The sequence below is a fragment of the Sclerotinia sclerotiorum genome, genomic scaffold (genome assembly GCF_000146945.2).
Source record: "Sclerotinia sclerotiorum 1980 UF-70 scaffold_22 genomic scaffold, whole genome shotgun sequence".
Taxonomy (NCBI): Eukaryota; Fungi; Ascomycota; class Leotiomycetes; order Helotiales; family Sclerotiniaceae; genus Sclerotinia; species Sclerotinia sclerotiorum.
Genome location: NW_001820814.1, coordinates 504,410 through 524,916, shown reverse-complemented (window position 1 = coordinate 524,916; position 20,507 = coordinate 504,410). Strand labels below are relative to the sequence as shown.

The window sequence follows — 20,507 nt, the reverse complement described above, 5'->3', positions numbered from 1 at the left end:
AAATGTATGATATTGATAGCAAAATTTCGCATAATTATTTAATCAAAATAATATGTGAAGGTAATTTCTCTTTCTCTTTTGTAACTTTGATATTGTAATTCTTTTAGGGGAACAAAGATACAAAATCGAAGCTCAAAGCTTTCTCTTCAAATGATTTCTTACAATTGGTGTTTGAGAAAGAATGTGTGTAGATAGTGTGTAGTGAGTAAGTAGTGAGTAGTAAGTAGTGTGAGTGGCACTGGCATTGAACGAAGGAGGGGTCTTTCCATTAGATAGACAGGTTCGAGTTCGAGGCAGGGCAGGGCAGTTAGAAGCTCTTTTACTAGTGGGGTAAGAGTCAAGAAAAGAGCTTCGGATAGGAGCTTTTTTCCTCTTTTTTTTTTCATCATCTTTTCTATCAATGCTTTTACATACAAGGTAGCTAATATGTTTAGATACAATCCAATAGAACCAATGAAAAGATGTATATCTAGTAGCTGGAGCATTGAGGAGCTCTTGAACATGATATTGCTGTGAACCGAGCTTGGTTTCCTTTTCCTTGTCTTCAGTCTTACTGATTACTGTATTTGTTTCAAACAAATACTCGAATAATACAATCCTATTCAGACTCCACCTATTATTCCCTCGGTCCCTTGATTCTAAAGGTCGAAGAAAATGGACCAAATAATAATACAAGCTCTCTAATATGGAAGATTCTCTATACTCATGATTCCAAGTACAATATCACACTCCACTTTATCCCAAAACAATGATTAGTAGCTTGAATATTTAGTAGGTAAGTAGCTGTGCGGGACCTGAATCAAGTCGATGGGTTCAAAGTCAAAATGAAATTCCAAGAAGCTTTAACATTCCTCCAAATGTATTTCGAGCGGCAAAAGCAGGCAATGGCCAAACATCGGACCTTGAAAAACTACCCTTCTATTGCTAGTCAGTTCACACATACCTAATACATACCTACGCAAGTGCCTCGTTGGGCATGATATTCATGCGACCAATGCTATACGCTGAATAATAACAATAGTATTATCGGTGGAGAGTTAAAAAGAAGCACCGCACCTCCCTCTCCTCCAATCAAAATCTGATCATGTCTTCCTAATGGAGCAGTCCTGTCTCTCAAAACCCATACCTGGGAAAGCAATTGACAAGTAAGAATTTGAGGATACAAAGTTACTTGATCTGCTGATCTGCTGATCTGCTGAAAAAAAAAAGATTTATTGGATCATTCCTTCCCAATGGAGGTTAAAAGAGTCACACCAGATTATGCTACTTTATCGATAACCTTTCATTCCATAGAAAGAAATCCCAATAAGAAGATATTGATTGATAAAGGCTCTTTTTTCTTTTATCTTTTATCTCTTATCAATTGCTGCATTGTTCTAAGCCTTCTCAAGCTACCTACCAAGTTGGAACATCTGGAAACTGGAGAACCCTGAGTACCGTAACATAACCTTACCTTACTTTGACTCGAATATGCATTGAGCATGCGAATATGGCCTTAACAAGCTTAACATGCTTAACAAGCTCCTTTCCAGAAAGTCAATTCGCCAGAAGTAACACCAGAAAGTAATTGAAACTAAACAAATCGATGCTTTGATGAATCCAATTGATCTTTCACATGCGAAGGATTCGTATCCGCTTGCATATTTGTATACCTTTGTAAATGGTAACAAAGTATTTGTGTTGTTGTTGTTGTTGTTGTCATTGTTATTGTATTGATTGGTGCATTGATTGGCAAGGGCAAAGGAGATTTCTGCCAATAATTTCCAAACATCAAGCAATTCCCTTTTGGTAGTCCGGAGAAATTCATGAGTCGACAACACAGTTAGGACTTAGGAGTTTAAGGAGGATAGAGAGAAGCGTCGGGTATTTTCAAGCTCGCTGGGGTCTTTGTAAGTTGGAACTTGGATTGCAGGAGTACTATTGGCTTTGAGCATTGAGCAGTCAGTAGCTTCTAGAGCAGTAGCTTCAAGAGTACAATAGAGGTATTTAGCTTATCAACAAACTAGCTATCTCTAATGCAAGAGCTATTTTAGTACAATCTCGCTTATTATACTATTATTAATTCAGTATAATAAAATAATGAATAATGCTGAACTTCAATATTAAGATTATTTCAATGATATTAGCTGATTCCTCAAATGATCGAATTTGAGAATATATTTTTGCTATATTATATTATTTAAGATTTTAAAATGATTAAAATAATTTATAAGATTTGATTGTGTTACGAGGTTTGCCGTCTAGATCACGTGGAAGTGCTCTAGGCTCTCGAGGTGGTTTATAACTAGGCGTCAAGCAGGGACTTAAGTAATGACAGTGATGCAATTCGTAACTAATAGTAGAGTATACTAAATGATTGATCTTGAGCACGAAGCTCTACAGTGAGGGAATCCCTCCTAGTTATATAGATCTTCGTACTCCCTATCCCATCATCCCATCGCTCCCACTTGATTTAAGTTGGTGGGAATCCTTCCCATCGGTTCACTTGATTTAAGTCGGTGGGATCGGTGGGAATCATATAATAACAGAGTCTGTGCTCTTCAGATCCTCACATGACCTTAATCCCATACTAATTTGATCGAATCGCATCTCGTAAGCACACGATCGGTTACTTAAGATCCGTGATCGTAACAATGATATCCTATACGGGATGCGATGATTCAACACCTGTACGTGGTGCATCCTACGAACCTGTAATTTTTCTTACAGAGCCAAGATTGAATCAGGCTGAAGCTGGGCAAAGGTCGTGCTTTAAAAAGGAGCGGTACTGGGAGTGAAGGTATCGTGAATTTGGCCCGGAACAGAGGACTATCAGTCGAACGGAGATGAAAACTACCCGACAATCAACGAAACAACGACGGATTTCGAAGCGGAACCACCTTTACGAATCTGCAGTGGGATGCAGAGCCTGAGAATTGCTTTAAGGAGCATTTCAAAGCGGACTGCCTTTACGAATCTGTGTGGGAGCAGAGCCTGAGAAGGAAAGCGTTGTGCCGGTGATTGACAGGGCACCTCTGGGGCGCTAGCGTGCAGAATTTTCACAACTCAACAATGCGTACAATCTGCGGGTATACCGGATTGGAAGTTTACAGGTGGTTAAGGGGAGTAATCGAGAATGTATAAAGGTTGTGGTAGAGTCTTATTGAGGCCAACGGAGGTATGGGTGGATTAGGGATGGAGGGACGCTTTTGGCACTTTGCTCTACGAATGTACAAGAGCGGTATCATGGCGGCAGAGGAACTCTCGAACGAGGGGGATGCTTTTAGCAAGATTCACTCTTCTGCGAAGCATTCGGCAGACATCACGGCAGCGGATGAGCTCTGGCAGAAGCTACCTTATGAGACATATATCCGATACGTTCTCAACCCTCCGCATTATCGATTACAAACTATACATTGGGGGAATGGACTTTGCAGGCTGTGCTTTGGTTAGTGAGCTGGAAACGTTGTATTTTTAGTTGCCTGGCTAGGGGTTAAGACACAGCAAAGCTTGCAAGATACGGTCGGCCTTGTTGTGTAGGAGAGATCCGGCAAGGTAACGCGAAACGGTGCACAAGCCGCGGGGCGTAGCGTATAATGGCAGCGACAGTGACACTGTCTATACGGCTCGAGAGGACGGATGCGCGTATCGGTCTACAATAGGGTACAAGGCAGCTGGCAATGGAGATACCGGGTAGGCTTAGGGAGCAAACAGGATAATAGGTGTAGAAAGGTTGTTTTTGCCTGGGGGCAACCTTCTCAAAGGATATTGAGACTGACATCTTGTATCTGGGAAAGCATGGTAAGAATTGGTTACTCTTACTTATATTTGTAGTCTCACTGGATATATTATAAAAGACTCATAGATTTGCAAATATAATATTATCACTGCAACGCTACCACACTGGAGATCCTAACCTGGGGCGCCTCAGAAGGCATCACCTTTGATCCCGGCAAATCAGAACTCATCCACTTCTCAAAACGCAGGACTGAACAGAACCCAGATACTACCCCTACAATTACTATGGGAGATCTAACAATCAAAGAACTTGCCAATGGAAAGCCCTATATTAGATGGCTCGGAATCCTCTTCGATAAAAAGTTATCCTTCAAATGGCATACGAAAGAACTAGCTACAAAAGCTATTGTAATAGCCAGAGCTCTTAAATCCCTGGGTAACTCTATAAGAGGAGCCCCTCCCAGACTACTACGGCAAGCCGCTGAAGCATGTGTCCTCAAACGTGCATACTTTGGAGCAGAAACCTGGTGGACAGGTAGAACACAATTCGGAATAAACCACCCTACTAAGGTGGAGGGCCATATCAACCAGTTAAGTAAGGTTACCTTAGAGTGTGCCAGAGCAATCCTGCCAGTATGGAGGACAACCAACATAGCAATACTGCACCGTGAATCAGGACTCCGCCCGCCTGAAATTGAACTGGACGACCTAGCTCGCGCTTCAACAGTTAGAACCAGAAGACTGGACCCCTACCACCCTCTCGCCTGGAGAGCTAAATGGATCCAAGAGGACCCCGGCTCTTTCAAGACCCGTTTCGCCTGCCGTATCCTATCTCTTCCGCCCTCGGAACAGATCGATCCCCTATCAGCCCCTAAATGGCTAGAATATGAATCAAGAGCAGAAATAATGAAGCGTATTCATAGCCCCAATGGCCGTACCAAACAGGAAGCAGCTACTGAATTCAACGATTTCTATGACCTACTCCCTCGCGAAGATATCGTTATCTTCTCTGACGGGTCTAAACTTGCAAACGGCAACACTGGTGGCGGTTTCGTAGGGTACCAAGACAACCACAAATTCTGCGAAGGGAGCCTTCCACTAGGAAGAATGAAGGAAGTATATGATTCTGAAGCGATCGCAGCTTTCGAAGGCCTCAAGGCCGCTATCTCCTCGATCGAATCGAGAATAGCAACAGATATATACATCTGTCTTGATAATATTGAGGTAGCAGCAAGACTCCTCTCCAAATCTACCGGATCCTCCCAGGACACCTTCTCGGCTTTCCGCCAACTAGCCTCAACCTGGCACAATGGCACAGTCCATATCCGATGGGTCCCTGGTCATAAAGATGTAGCAGGAAACGAAGCGGCTGACAAAGCGGCCAAGGCAGGGGCAGCCCTCCCTCAACCCACAGGGGCCTACTCATATGCAGGACTCAGAAGAGTGACCAAAGGACTCAGGCAAAAAGCAATGAATCAGCTGTGGTCAACAGTGATCCCAACAACCTACAGAGACCTCGAGATCTTTACCTCACCAAGGAACCCAAAAGAACTCTCTCTCCCTAGACCCTTCCTAGGTCGCCTAATAGCTATCCGCTCAGGCCATGGAGACTTCGCATCGTACCACGAACGTTTCCTACATCAAGACGCACAACTGCTTTGCAGATGTGGAGCCCGTAAATCCCCAGTACACTTCTTCTTCTGCAGTATCGCCAAAAGAAACCACCCCCGGCCTAAAGGGAAACCTGCCGATATTCTTCCGTTCCTCTGCGGTACCTACGAAGGTGCTGAGGTATTAGCAAACTGGACGAAAGCGAACGGATTCTATACCAACATATGTCCCCTCCACCTCCCTCCCCCCCAATCTTAAAGGGCCCCATTCACTCGCTGTGAGACCCCAGGTCGCAGAGCTACCCTAACAGACAATCAAAATTGACCATAAAACCTGTATTTCCTTTGTAAGGGAAAAAAAAAAAAAAGCTTATATAATCAATTGTGGAGGCGCTAAGTAGGTCATGGGGTTTTAGGCGGACCGGCTGCAGCTCGGCAGAATTCATACTAAGTAATCCCTCCACCAATAGGAAGGATTAATTTCTCATCAAGATCACGGCAGCTATGGGAATGCGCTCAGGAATCACTACACTCTGTAGAAATAGTATGTATATAACTATTAGAAACCCAGGAGTAACTCCCTGGCGGCCTTTGCCCCAAGAGGGGATGTCATGAGAATGGGGGGGCTTCGCCCCCTCGGCCTCTGGCCGTTAAATAATAACACACACACACACACAATGATATCCTATACAGTATTGATATATTCAAACAACGTTAATGAAATTTTATATTAATCCTATTTTACTTTTTTATTATATTTTTTCAAAAGATAATTAATTTATTTTTTATAAGAAACACATTAGATATTTAAGAAATTCTATTTCTTATATCTATTTCGTAATAACTTCAGTAAATTGAATAGGAACAGCTTCATTTTTGAGAATCTGTCACACTCAAGAATACTGGGTAAAGTATCTTGTATTAGAAAATACTAAGCTAAGGAGAAAAGAAGAAGGAAAACAAGAGTAGAGAGTTTTCCTATGATTAAATACAAACGGGGCATGCCACGTGACCCGGAGGTGTGAGGCGTCACAGAATCCATATTATTATTTTTATATAAAATTTGATCTTCCCTTATTAGAAAAGGCTATCAATCGATAGCTAGTTTTTTAACAAGCTAAATACCTCTAATAGCAAGCAGATCCTTGAATCGTCGAAACCGCTGCGTTATTTTCATATTACTAGTGTAAAGCCGGGCCAAATTTCGAATAGGGCCCTCCGGAGGTTTATTGAAGGTTTCGTAACAAACGGAGAGTCTAAAAGGTTTGTTTGAGTAGGTAATTAATTGATTGTTGTCAACGGCGAATCCGAAATGATTAGCATAGGCATCCTTGGAGATTTCTATCCCGTAATATTTGCGAACCTGTATGATTTATCTGTCGCATAGAACGAGTATATGGGCGGCAAAGGTATGAAGAAAGGGTATCCGAGAAATTAGATTTATATATCAATGTGGCGAACCCTAAATCCCCAGGGCTCGTCGTGCTCGGAGTATTGATGATATAAAAAGTGTTTCCTTTCCATATAGCCAGCCTACTATAGTCTGCCTCCACGGCAGTGGTCCCCGAAGGGCCAGCGGAGCGTCTTTCCAAGTAGGAATGAATATAAATCATTGAGGAATGAGCAGAAAAATAATATTTTCTGCTGGGGGATTTGACAGAAATGAATCCTTGATATAAAGTAACATTCGACCTTGGTTAGCATTTTGAGGTGCTCGCCTCTTTCCATTTATTCTGATAGACCACATCACGAAATCGACCTATGATTAAATGACTTTAACAATTTGCAGATTCTTCGAAATTCATCGCAGAGTGTATTTGAGGATTGTACTCCCTCCATCTATTCAAACTTCCATTTTCCTCACATCACACAAAAATTCGACTCAACAACCCTCTCTCTTCCCTTCAGAATATCCTCCCACAATAGAAAAATTAATCGATTAATCGCACCGAGTAGAGAGAAAACCAAAGCACTCCCCTCCATCTCGACAATACTAGCTGTAAAGATTCATATACAACGTAACAAACTTAATGATCCTCATATTGATGATTTTCCCAATTCTCCTGAAGATCATAAAAAATGAGGCTTATAGTTTCTTGGCCTAACTTACTTATTCTATGGCTGAAATGTTAAGACTTGTCGTCAATCAAGATTTTGATAATGACTGGGGGGGTTAGGTAGGTAGGTACGTACTTTGTAGATATCCAGAAATACGGCCACAGGTAAGAAATCCATTTGCTTGCCTTACTTTAGATGTACATTACGCACATTTCACTACCGAAGTTTCCTACATACTGTCACTGTGTACCAATTCCCATGGTATGTTCGTAATGATAAAAATTCGCGTATCGATCCCTCATCTCCATCCCCACCAATCAAACCCACTCCAAGCCCATCATCTCCAATCAATCATCTAAACAAGGGAACCACTAATGATCTCGGAACCCAAAGCTGAAAAAGCTCCATCGTCAAATCTTGCTAAAATTGATCTACGTACCCGAAAGAAGGTGATCATTACTATTTGGGGCCACTTTGGGATTGGTTAAAAGTTCTTATGTTATATTTTGGTTAAGTGTAGGCGAAAGTATCCGCTTTCTTGATATTTGATAGATACTAACTTTGAAGCTCGATGCGAATGCGAATAATGCGATGATGGATGAGCTGAGTTGAGGTTTATAAAGATATATATAAAAGGAGGAATGATGAAAATACCTACTTAGTACATCTATCTATATATTCTTCCGCCAAGTAATCAGCTATATAAAAACACGACATATATCTATCTATCTATCTATCTATTCAAATACCCACTCAAAAAAAAGAAAACATGGACATTATTACATTGAATTGATAGTTGGATCATTAGATCCTCTCAAATCGCGTAACCTTTCCATTTCCAATTAACAAACGGGGGGTTTTTGAGTGACGCCTAGGCCATGGGTACATGCTTTGTTTCTATCTATAAACAAATATGACCCATCCATCCATCATCCCGCATCTGATCTTCTTTACATTTAATAATGACATCTAGTACATACGCGTATTTTTGATGAGTAGTAGATGGAAATACTTTAAAATCAGCTTGATTTATTATTGATCCACCATCTATCCATCCATCCCCTTTGTTTTCCATGTCCGAAAAATCTTTACTACCTATCTACATTCCGAGTGAGACCCCTCGGCGAATTCATTGTTCCTTGTGGCCTCACTGTCTCGATACTATGAGCTTTACCGATTTTCTCGACCTTCTGATTTCTCGATTTGAAGATGTCCTTGACAGTTAAACATCTAAATAATGATGCTTCATTTCTCCTAACATTTGCTCCCATATCCCCATTTCCACCTTCACCAGGCCGGCCCGAAGACTCCTTTACCATCCTCTTCGATCCATGGTTATCAGGTCCATCCAAGATATTCCATTCCAAGTTTTCGATATCACATCTCAAAACCCCCTCATGCATATCTTCCCTCAGCGAAATCCCAGAACCTGATCTGGTAATAATAAGTCAAAACAAAACCGACCATTGTCACGAAGAAACGCTCAAACAACTCTCTCCAAACGGTAGCAAAACACTTATTCTCGCCGAAGCCGGTACAGCCAAGACAATAAAACGATGGAAATATTTCTCCTCCTCTAAAATAATCACTCTCAAACGCTGGCAAGATCCTCGTCTACGGAAATCTGATAATATCATTCGAATACCCGTTCCATCACAATCTCACAATGCCACACCAGGCGAAGTAACCATTGCATTTCTCCCGCAAAAGAACGACCTCACAGGTCTGCACAACGCAATCGGGATAACCTACCGACCACCCACCATCACAACATTCATCCACCCCCCAGAAACCAACTACACCACTCCACCCGCATCCCCTCACTCCTTCGCCTCGACTCTCTCCAACCCCACCGACCGCGCCCTCTCTGTCATCTTCTCCCCCCACGGCTGCACCTACCGCACCATCTCCCCCTACGCAACTTCCCACCTAATATCCCAAGCCGCACTCCCACTAACCTCCCTCCTGCACCCCTTCGACCGCATCTCCAACCCCTGGTATCTAGGCGGAAACATCATCAGTGGATTTCCAGGCGGGGTATCCATTGCTCAGAATCTGTGTGCGAAAACATGGATTAGTGCTCATGATGGAGAGAAGATGAATGCAGGGGTAGCGACGTGGAGAATTCGCAGTAAGAAGTGGGAGAGGGAAGAGGTGGAGAGGGTGGTTAGTCCCAGGGGGGAGAAGTTTTCTTCTTCTTCTTCTTCTTCTTCTTCGGCGGAGAAGAGGGGGATAGGGACGGAGGTTTTGGTGTTGGGGAGTGGGGAGGGGGTGAGGTTGGTGCAGGGGGGTTATGGAGGTGGAGTGAGGATTGAGAGGGAGGGGATGAGGTTGAGGGTGGGAGATGAAACTAGAGAAATTAATAAGAAAGTGGATATTGAAAAAGTGTAAAAAAGGTTACGTCCAGATCGATCAATACATGCGAATGCATTTTGCGAAAGGATGAGCTAGGTACGGATGATAACACACCAACACAACATTTACTCCGCATCCTTCATATGTTGTAATGAAAATTCGCAGATTCAACTGGTTAGGAGAAAACATACTTGGGAATATGAATTGGGGTTAGAATTTTAATGTATATATAATAAATAATAACTATTTTATTCATTTTTATTTTACCATTTAAATAGTTCTTGTTAGTAGATAATTAATTGAAAGTTTTATTTTATATTAATTATTATTATACACTTATTAATAAAAGAGTTAGTAAATTAATAAAATGAAAATTTGTTTATTTATTATATTATTTTTTAAATGTATATATATTTTTTAAAAAGAAATAAAGAGAAGAGAAGAGAGAAAGAAAGAAAGAAAGAAAGAAAGAAAGAAAGAAAGAAAGAAAGAGTAACGATATTGTACTGGAGGCAGCGGCTGCCTAAGGTTTCGTCTGGTTGGTAGTTATGGGTTAAGGCTTTATCACTGGTATTCACTTGGAAGTGAATTCGTTACTAGATCAAGTAGAATGTAGGTAAACTAATTGATAACTAAGTTGAGCACGAAGCTCCTAAACTATGAAACTACTCTGACTATATAATGAATAATAAAGGGAGCCCCTAGGAGCTTTCTGGCTCCTCAGGGCTCCTAGGGCTCCTTATCACGTGATTCCTTTTCATCCCAAGACACTAATCCTAATGGTGAATCGTGACAGAAAGAAAGAAATAAATAAATAAAAATTTAATAATGTAATGTAATATAATATAATCAGCTGGATTATGTTTTATTAGTTTAATTTAATCTTGTTTGTATTATTAAAGAATTTTGATTTTCTACTGTGCTGTGCGCATGATGTGAAGTTGATATTAGGATAAAGATTTGATAGTAATATATTCTCGTAGACAGGTAGTTCTACAAATTTCATATGCATATATATGCATGTGTTCCCACCCATACTCTCCTTACAATTTCCACATCTTCCAATTAACCATCTATCAATACATACACCTACTGTAAACCCCATCCACTCACATCATCCTACCTCTTCACCCCCTTCCCCTTCAACATCGCTTCCCTCATCGCTGCTCTCGCACTCCTACTACCTCCCAACTTCGGTCCTTTCATATATAATTCCTCTTCTGTCTTTTCCTGACTTCCTTTCTTCTTCTCCTTAGCTGCTTTTTCAGACATTTGCTGTTGTCTCTGTAGTAATGCATGAGAACTAGCTTCTTCCCAATCTTTACGGAATGTTTCCGCTAAAATTTCATCATTGGGTCCTTCTACTTCTTTGGATAATAATGATGATGAAGGTACAGGTTCGTAGATATCTAGGCGGTTTTCGTGTAAGATAGCATCAACCAAAGCGTCTCGTTGTATATCATCACTTCCTCTTCTTTTGCGTCCACGCCAGGGTTTCCCATCGCGACCTAGACGGCTCTTTGATGGAGGATTTTGTGCAAACTCTTCAAGATCAATAGATTCTCCTGCTGCCTTTCTCCGTGCCATTTCTGTTCGATGCGCATTCCTCACTCTAGCTTCTTCCCCAAGATCAATTTCGAGTAATTGACCCATTGTAGTAGGTGCTCTCTGAGGTTCTTTAGATTGCAGTGTTGAAATCTCATTCTTCGAAGTTCCCGATTCTGGATGCGTGAATGGAGAATTAACAGACTGAGAATTATGTCCCAGTTTCGATTCTATATATGCCATCCTATACTATTAGTCACCGTACTTGCATCCAACCAGTTCAGAAGGAAAAATAAGAAATGTACTTACATATGTTTATCAACACCACTATTCACGACTCCCGACTGCGGCGCAAATCGTCGCATAGAAAGTCCACCCTCTGGCTGTACTACCTCTGTATCCTTTTCTTCGAATTTGACCAGCGTATCTCCATTTGAATCGGTATCATTTTCTTCTCGAATTTTAGATTCGGCTCTAAATTCCACTCCTCCGATTTTCCTTCGTTGTTTTCGCAAGCGCAAAATTTCTGCCATATCTAAAGTATCTTTTATTCCTGCTTCCTCTTCTTCTTCTTCTTTCTTAATAGGAACTGAATTCGATGAAATTAATTCATCCAAACTCTGTTCCGCGGACGTAAGTGCGGGTGCAGGCGCGGGTATTGATTGTTCGATTCCAGTTTCAAAATCATCATCATGATTTCGCTGTCTATAAACCTTGCGCTTTTTGGAAGGTCGAAATAATGGTATCGGATTTGCGTTTGGGGTTGTCATGATTGAGGATAGAAGATTCGGTAGATCTGGCGATTGGTGTACTCGTAAATTGTAGGTTGTATGTAATTATCGCAATTATGAACGAGGAAGATGGAGACCGGGTTGAGATCACCATGGATGCATAGTTGTTTAGCGTCTATTGATAGGCTTGCTAGGGTAAGATCTTATATCGGGCATCGGCTGATTTACATCCGAACCAGCACCAGATTGTGGGGTAAGCTCCAAAAATGCGACAACAATTGAAGTTCCATCATCATCAAGCTTTTTACAAAATCAAAGATCTTGAAGTTTTTCAACATTCAATTGACCTTATACTTCATGTAACAATGTCAAGGAATGTAGCAGCTTCTGTCCTTCGAAGGGCTCTTCTCTATGGTATGCTATTCATCTGAACATCATACAATGGAAGCTCCCTCATGGGCAGCTAACCTACGAACAAGTACCATCATCCTCGCCCAAATTCTTAGAGAAATCCCGAGGTTTAAAAGTCGATAGTATTGCCTATGATTTAGAGGACTCGGTGACTTTGGAGAATAAACAGATGGCAAGGAAGAACATAGTAGATTTTCTTAAGGGTGAAAGACCAAAAGATGTAGGAGAGTATGTATTATGTATTTGATATATCTTTCTGCTGCTGCAAAGGCATAAAATATACTGACCTTACCTCTACCCAGAATAGCTGTGCGAATCAACTCAGTATCATCAGGTCTAGCTCTTCAAGATCTTACTGAAGTTCTCAAAAGTCAACACCTTGACACTCTCGTAATACCCAAAGTAAATTCACCATCAGACCTCCACTTCATAAACGATATTCTTCGTCATACTCTCCCATGGCGACACCCATCTACTTCATCAGCCACTTCAAATCCTGTCAAAATCCTCGCTCTAATAGAATCCGCACGATCCATCGTAAATCTCACCTCAATTTGTCAAGCATCTCCCTACTTACACGGCCTTATTTTCGCAGCCGAAGATTTCTCCTTAGATTTAAATATCACACGAACACCCAGTCTAGACGAATTCTCCTATGCAAGAAGTCATATAGCAACCTGTGCACGAGCATTTAATCTTCCATCCACCATTGACTTGGTATGTACTTCATATCGAGGAAATGAAGGAAAAGCACGATTAGAGGAGGAATCTCTTCAAGGGAAAGGCCTAGGTTTTAATGGAAAACAATGTATTCATCCTTCCCAAGTGGATATTGTTCAAAAAGCATTTGCCCCTGCAGAGGGAGAAATAGAATGGAGTGTACGAGTAGTGATTGCGGATAAGAAGGCAGAGAAGAAAGGGAAAGGAGCGTGGACTTTAGATAATAAAATGATAGATGCACCGGTTTCTGGTAAGGCGAGAGAAGTACTTAAGAAGGCTGAATTGTGTGGATTTGATGTCGAGGCTATGATGGAGAAATGGAAGGATCAAGAACCGGAGTGAATGTGAGGTATATTGTCAGAGTGAATGGTATGACGAGTAGTTCAATAGTTTCAATTCACTGATGACTTCTCATTCCAATGTTCCCATTGATAGATCTTTGATTTTTTGATTTGTCAAATCCCTACGTTTGGAGATATCCTGGTATATACTCTTAATATTCTCTCTACGAGTATAATCTGATCTACTTAAGAATATAAAATAAATAAATATCGATATATTAATTTATTCTTTCTTTTGTATAAATTAAATCGAGATTTATTTCCTCTTCATTGTCTTATCTTATATCTTTTTTTTTAAGTCTTTTATATATTTTTAAAATTTTTAAAAAAATGAAATAAAAAGAAAAAGAGATTAATATATATATAAAAAGAGAGAGAGAATACCGACACCAGCAAGTATATAAACAACAAGTAAAAAAATTATAAAATAAAAAGTAAATAAATAAAATATTTAAATAAATATATATCACGTCATAAATAAGTATAAATATAAATATAAAATATTTAATAAAATAATACTAGTATACCGGTATACTAAAACCGTAAAACACACCACTACCATCACCTTCATCCACTTATACGAAGTAAGATACTACCTACCTACAGTAAAACAGAGTAGTAATGCACTTATTCCACTTATCACCTAAACACCAAACTAGTCCAATCCAATCCATTCGCATCCAATGCCCACAAATTAACCACATACCAAACCACCCACCCACCTACCTCTCCCTCCTCTCCCTCACCCTCCTCCTCTCCTCCTCTGCCTCCGCAATCGCCTTATCAATCCTCCTCTCCTCCTCCTCCTCCCTCGCCACCTCTTCCGCCGACATCCCCAACCCAATCAAAAAAGGCGCTTGAAGCGTCCCCTTATAAACCCTCGGACCATCTATATTATCCCCCTGACTTCTCATTTGCGCAGCTACGATAGCTCCCAACGCACCACTTGCTGCGCTTGCTGCGCTCACACCATTGATACTATCCGTATAAGGTTCCTCATCGAAAATGCTACGTTCGTCTAGTCTCTCGTGGCTATTTTCTCGACTTATGGTTATTTCTCCATTATTGCCGCCTAGGGGGGATACGGGACGGGATATTCCTGATGTGATACTAATACCCCTACTACCCACATGACTTCTTAGCGTGTTAGATACTTGGCTTCGTCGCGGACTAATAGGTACGGGTGTATTTGCTGTAAAAGCACTTCCTGGTGCGGGTAAATCGTCATCGTTCTCGTATGGTGTGATGGCACCGTGAGATGTGAGGGGTGTGTTTGTGTCGGTGCGATCGGTTAGGTTGAGTTTTTCGGCGATGGAGAGATCGCGAGATTCGTTATTTTTGAGGGAGGAACTTAGGAGATTTTCGGGGGTGTGGGATGTGTTTGGTGGGGAGTTTTTGCGACGTCGACGAAGGAGGAGGAGGAGGGCTAGGAGAAGGAGAAAAACTAGGATTATGGCGCCGAAAGCGATGCCTATTTTAGCGCCCAGTGATAGTCCGCTGGACTTAGAGTTGGAAGCATTTGATGTACCTGTTGCATTGGCTGCATCGGTGCCAGTGCTAGTTGGTGGGGCGGTAGGCGAAGTTGTTACTGGGTCACAAAGAGTTGTGATAAGTGTATTGGATGCTGTTGTCGACGGTAGGATCACTTTCCCCCCAGAAGGCAAAAGAATTGTTGTGGTAGCTGTGACAGAAATCGTAACTGTCGGCGTCGCATAATTCATGATTTGCGACGTAAATGAGGCTATAAAAGCAGATAAAGATGCTTTTTCGGATGCTAGTAGTTCTGGGCCTTCTCTCCTCTGGTTGTGGGATGAGAAATTGTGTGATATATGAAAGTATGGGCTGTAAGATTCGCAGTTGAAGTTCGGAGTGGAATTAGCATTGTTGAAACATAGAAAGAAGGCTGAGTTGGGCTTTGTGATGGAAGAGAGGCTTGTATTAGTATCATAAAGGTTGATATCTAAATTTGCATGTCCTGTGCTTTGAGCTGCTATTTGACAAGTAGGGTCGGCTTCGCAGTCGACTAAAATTATGGTTAGATCTATGGCATAGAGATGGTATCTTCTTAACAATTACTTACATGTGAGAGGAATAACATAAAATATGTTGGATGGGTCTGGTGCCATGAAATTGGTGGTATAACATAAAGCCAGTCCTATCACGTCTGTTGGTCCTTGAGATTCCACTATGTATTCGGGTTTGTAGCTTTGGTTCAGCAACACAATACGATCGAGATTTGGCCATGTTGTAGGGTAATAGTATGAGTCTCCTTGACCTTCATCGCCAACAGCTCGAGAAGTGTAGATTTGTGGTGACAACGAAAAGCTCTTGTCAATTTCACTGCCATGCCCATCTTGTCTCTCATCGTGGTGACCCAACACCATGCCTAGCAACCCGCACCAGACCACCAAGACCCTCCATCTCTCAATCGACATAATCATTTCCAGCTTTCTCACTTCCTATCCCATCCATATATCAAAACGACATTCTCACTCTTTATCCACTTTATTATTTTCAAATATTTCGCAAACACTTGTCGCATTTGTCGTTCTCAAATCCAATAAATTCAATCAATCATCCAAACAAAAATAATCAATCAACCGCACCAAAAATTACCAAAAAAAAGAGAAGAAGAAAAAAATCCTCAATAGAGAGACCTCTCAGCCTACGACCATTGAAAATACCAACACTTAATCAAAACAACCCCTACCTTTCCATACATAATTCATCACACCAAATCCTTCAAATCAATCACTCAGGATCTTAACATCCACGCCCAATGTAATGGAGGCGCAGTCTGCGGGTGGGTAGAGTGAGATGTGAGAAATGGGATGGGGTGGTTCACATCCTAACACAGGATGCACATGCACGTTTGTAGGCTGTTCTTAGCGCCCCCTTTATTGGTCCGTTTAGGAGGTGAAGGATCACCAAAATGTGGAATGTGTTTATGGATATGCGCCGCTCCCTTTTCCGTCTCCGTTCCTCCAATTATTTTCTCTTAGTTGTGTTGTATACGTTGTACGCAAGCTGTTTGTATATCCATATATGTATGAGGTATGTAAATTTGTGAGGTTTGGGGGCTAAAGTGAGTGAGGGGTACGAATTAGCAAATTTGGATTTGAGAGGCAATGAGGTTAGATCCCGTTCATCACAGCCTTATTAGACGCGGACCACCAATGGACCCATTTATGACCTAGTCTTATAAACAAAGTTTGTGATGGGCGTTGGTGATAGTGATTCGTGATTCACAATCGATAGAGGTATTTGATACTATGCTCCTATCCCGGCCCTTCAACATGACAGAAACAAACGGTATGGTATCACCATGTACAATCCGTAAGCCTCGCCATAATGAAAGGATGAAAACTGATACTCATTCCGAATTACTTATCCGTCATACTTACAACATCCATCTAGGTAGATATTGTTTTAAATTTGTGTCAACAAACGATGGAAGCCTTCAGTGGTTGATCATCTGGGATGGAGGTATTTTAATCGTATTGGATTGAGTTGAATGCAACCTAAGGAGGTTTAATACTACTTTAGATGACCCGAAGTAGTTTTGTATAAAAGTTACTAACGGATTACTAGATTGAAGGAAGTAGGTCGAGAAGTAAGCACCTTCCTCCTTAAAGCATCCAGGTAAATGAATCTAAAATATTCCATTTATCAACTGCAGATGTACAAAACTACATTTGTAGGGAAAAAGGTTAATAAGTCGGTCGTCCTTAATCCATGAGAAATAACAAATTTGAATGAGTGAAGCCCTATAAAGGTAAAATTCTTCGATATACTACCGTTATATCGTCCGTCTTACCATCTAAAAATAGACAACCTTGCACCTGCATACAGCCGCTAGCCCAACATACAGATTCCCAATTCTATCAAACATCAAAAGTAGAGATAGATAACTTTGATTACCTAGGGAAACAATACTCATACATTTTGATATTTTTATAGATTTAAATATATGCTTGACTGCCACCTTTCATTCAAGACGACCCATTTTCATATTTACCAATATTTCCACCCCTCAAATAGAGGGGCAGAAATCTCAAAAAACCTGCCGTCTGGTCTCAGAACAACGATGTCAACCTCTCTTTTGATAATGCCACATTAATGATCATAGAAAACAAGTAAATCATCAACTCTATCCTCATCCAATCCAGATATATCTCGCATCTCGCATCCCGCATCTCGTATCAAATAATTATCTATTCTCATCCAAAACCTTCCACCTCCCTAACCAATCATAGTCATAACCATATATAGATATATCAAAACAGAACAGAACAGAAGGACAGTCGGGCAAGTATAAAAGGAAAGATAAATCTATAAATCTATAAATCTATAAATCTATAAATCTATGCAAACACTCCACCAACACAACCTCATTCTCATTCCCATCCCAAGTCTCTCTATCCCATAAAACCAGCAACACACACACACACACACACACACACACACACACACCCACACAAAAACAAACAATACCAATATCAAGAACAAGAACAATAAACAATATCCATATCCATATCAACACCAAATCGCTAACCATCATTATGCTATATAGGTAGGTATGTAGGTACCTAGGTTTATCTAATGAACCTTACTTCCTCATTCATTCACTCAATCCATCCATCCATTCATTCATCTATACTTTCTTCATCGATGCCTTCCTTTATCCCATATATTCACGTATGCACAGGAAATGCACAATAATTCTATATCTTTCCTTCCTTCTTTCTTTTTCTCCCCTCCCACTTCCCTTATCTCTCTCTCTCTCCATTCCATAATTCCATCAACCCTCCATCCAATACACACTACAATGAACCTACACGTAAACCCTACCCCCACCACCACCTCCACAAAAATCCATTATGCAAAAGTCATTTCGATTTCCTCCTCACCCCCACCCCCAAATTCATCCTCATCATCATCAGCCCATGCATTTTTCTCCGCCACATATGTCATTCCAGCCCCTACCCCCAATCCCAACCCTACTCCCGCACCTAACCCTCCAACACCCAATCCAGTCGGTAACGTACTCGACGATTTATACTCCGGTCTTACGCTACCCATTCCATCGAAGCCTCCTCCAAATGAACTACCACCACCGCTACCACTCGCAACATGTCCCAAAGAATGAAAACTCGTGTGGCCTCTCTCGGGTAATCTCGTACTACTTACATTAGCTGAATGAGGCGGTGAATGATATGCAGTATCAAACGTCATTTCTAATTCCTCTTCGGGTTCCTGTATCATATATGGAGAATTCCTTGCAAGATCCTGTTTGGAGTGAGAATTCGAGTATGAATACGTCGAGCCCGATGAAAATCCATTAGAAGGACGTGGAGAATGGCTTGGTGAACGATAACCACGGGAATTTAGTGTGCTAGCCGCATCGTCGCTTTTTGTTGGTCGGAGAGAATTGCGTGGACTGGATTCATTACTTTTTGAAGAGGATCCAAATTTGAGTTTCATAGGTGGAAGTGTAGATTTGAGTTCCTTGACTTCTACCTGCTGGCCACTCGTACTACCAGCAGCAACTCCACTAGCGACTTCTGCACGAATAGCATCAATATCAAAAAGGACCCCATGATTGTTTCCTTGCCCATCCTCTGTCCCAGATCGGCTCGGTTCACTACCATGCTCGTTCTTCGAAATTTCATCGTACGTTTCCCATTCTTTACGCTCGACAGCTGATTTCTTTTTGCGACCAAAGAAACTAAATCTTTGTTTTCCTTCTCTCTCCTTTTTCTCAAATTCTTTTCGAGCTTCTTCTATTTCATTAATAAGCTCCCTCTGTCTCTCAGCATGATTATCGGGATCTGGATCTTCGATTTCTGTAAACTCATCACTTTCAACCTCCCATCCTACTTCTCGAAGAAGTTTGGGCATGGCTGTACGATATGCCATATGTCCGGGTACTAGATCAGTGACATCCACATTTTCTATGCCAGGGAACATTTTTCTATCGGGTGCAAGTCCTGCTACACGTCTTATACCACCACTAGTAAGACGAAAGAGATATCCTAGAATCCAATCATTTCTTGCGTATCCGTTGACGAATCTACCGGCCACAACGGACTTAGCCTTTAAATAATCATCCTGATTCACAACATTAGGCGAACCAAATAGGTAAACATTCTGAACCAGTCCGTAAGCGCCTTTCCTGGCGAGTTCTTTCAGACATGAGAAAATGACTCTGGAACCTAGGGAATATCCCACGAAAGTGATTGGTCTGGTACCAAGATTTCGATCAATAAGTGAATCTGCAAGAATAAGTCCTGCGGCATTTGCCCGGTCTAGAGAAACAGTCCAGGGGTTATCGATGAGATATGACAGCTTAGTTAAAACAACTGGTAATTGTAAAGCAGACATCAAACCAATGAGGATAGTACTTCCAAGAACTTGTTGAAGACCTTGGGTTAGAGCCTACAATGAATTAGTATTTATAAAGTATTTAGACAACTCAACTCACCTCAGTTGCCAGGATATTAATGGTGTCTCCCATACTCGTAAGCATTTCCGGCTCCCATAGTACTGAATAAATATCTCCCATGATCGGATCAACAGTACTATATGGTAATCGTACATCATCGACTTTACCCGTCATCCATCCAGAGACCGTAATAATCAAGTTGACTCGCTTATTGTTATGCAGTGGTCTATATTCGAAAGTTTTGACTGCTCCAGTTCTACGATTTGCAGCTTTGATTGCAATGAAGCCACCTGAAGTTGCGGCACCCGTTGTGATAATAGCAGCACCTGCAGAACCAGCAAGAAATCCACTAGTACCTGCTACACCTATTGTTGTAAAACCAGCAGCGAGACCTGCTCCAATGACAGGTGCTAAGAGACCTGCGGAAAGTCCAATAACTAAACTTCCACCAACGGTAGCAAGACCCATCATTAGATATCTTTTTTTGAGAGCCATTTTTCTTCTGTTTTCTTTGTGATCATCCTCATTCCAGTTCTCCTTCTCGGCTGCTTGTTGCATCTCTAACGCATCAGTC

At 41.3% G+C, this 20,507-nt stretch overlaps 7 protein-coding genes across 7 annotated transcripts in view; 4 read left to right on the top strand and 3 right to left on the bottom strand.

The window, feature by feature from the left end:
• Window positions 1-3,659: 3,659 nt before the first annotated feature.
• SS1G_12865 (hypothetical protein) lies at window positions 3,660-5,586 on the top strand (the record flags this gene model as incomplete). Its single annotated transcript, XM_001586237.1, has 2 exons — window positions 3,660-3,672; window positions 3,911-5,586. 2 exons carry the CDS (start codon window positions 3,660-3,662, stop codon window positions 5,584-5,586), a joined length of 1,689 nt encoding a protein of 562 aa, XP_001586287.1.
• A 3,008-nt stretch (window positions 5,587-8,594) lies between these two features.
• On the top strand, window positions 8,595-9,776 carry SS1G_12864 (hypothetical protein; the record flags this gene model as incomplete). Its single annotated transcript, XM_001586236.1, has 1 exon — window positions 8,595-9,776. The coding sequence occupies one exon, from the start codon at window positions 8,595-8,597 to the stop codon at window positions 9,774-9,776; it is 1,182 nt and encodes a 393-aa protein (XP_001586286.1).
• An 813-nt stretch (window positions 9,777-10,589) lies between these two features.
• On the bottom strand, window positions 10,590-12,055 carry SS1G_12863 (hypothetical protein; the record flags this gene model as incomplete). Its single annotated transcript, XM_001586235.1, has 3 exons — window positions 10,590-10,593; window positions 10,864-11,529; window positions 11,595-12,055. The coding sequence occupies 3 exons, from the start codon at window positions 12,053-12,055 to the stop codon at window positions 10,590-10,592; spliced, it is 1,131 nt and encodes a 376-aa protein (XP_001586285.1).
• A 326-nt stretch (window positions 12,056-12,381) lies between these two features.
• Window positions 12,382-13,489, top strand: SS1G_12862 (hypothetical protein; the record flags this gene model as incomplete). The annotated part of the gene is made up of 3 exons (XM_001586234.1): window positions 12,382-12,430; window positions 12,496-12,655; window positions 12,730-13,489. 3 exons carry the CDS (start codon window positions 12,382-12,384, stop codon window positions 13,487-13,489), a joined length of 969 nt encoding a protein of 322 aa, XP_001586284.1.
• A 721-nt stretch (window positions 13,490-14,210) lies between these two features.
• Window positions 14,211-15,872, bottom strand: SS1G_12861 (predicted protein; the record flags this gene model as incomplete). Its single annotated transcript, XM_001586233.1, has 2 exons — window positions 14,211-15,277; window positions 15,569-15,872. The coding sequence occupies 2 exons, from the start codon at window positions 15,870-15,872 to the stop codon at window positions 14,211-14,213; spliced, it is 1,371 nt and encodes a 456-aa protein (XP_001586283.1).
• Window positions 15,873-16,784: 912 nt separating this feature from the next.
• SS1G_12860 (predicted protein) lies at window positions 16,785-17,134 on the top strand (the record flags this gene model as incomplete). The annotated part of the gene is made up of 3 exons (XM_001586232.1): window positions 16,785-16,824; window positions 16,906-16,974; window positions 17,094-17,134. 3 exons carry the CDS (start codon window positions 16,785-16,787, stop codon window positions 17,132-17,134), a joined length of 150 nt encoding a protein of 49 aa, XP_001586282.1.
• Window positions 17,135-18,366: 1,232 nt separating this feature from the next.
• The window catches only part of SS1G_12859 (conserved hypothetical protein), a gene marked incomplete at both ends in the record, with an annotated part of 5,539 nt that continues 3,398 nt past the window's right edge, over window positions 18,367-20,507 (bottom strand). Inside the window, 2 exons of the mRNA XM_001586231.1 lie at window positions 18,367-19,926; window positions 19,973-20,491. Of these exons, the coding sequence (XP_001586281.1) occupies window positions 18,367-19,926; window positions 19,973-20,491 (2,079 nt within the window). The remainder of the gene's footprint in view (window positions 19,927-19,972; window positions 20,492-20,507) is intronic.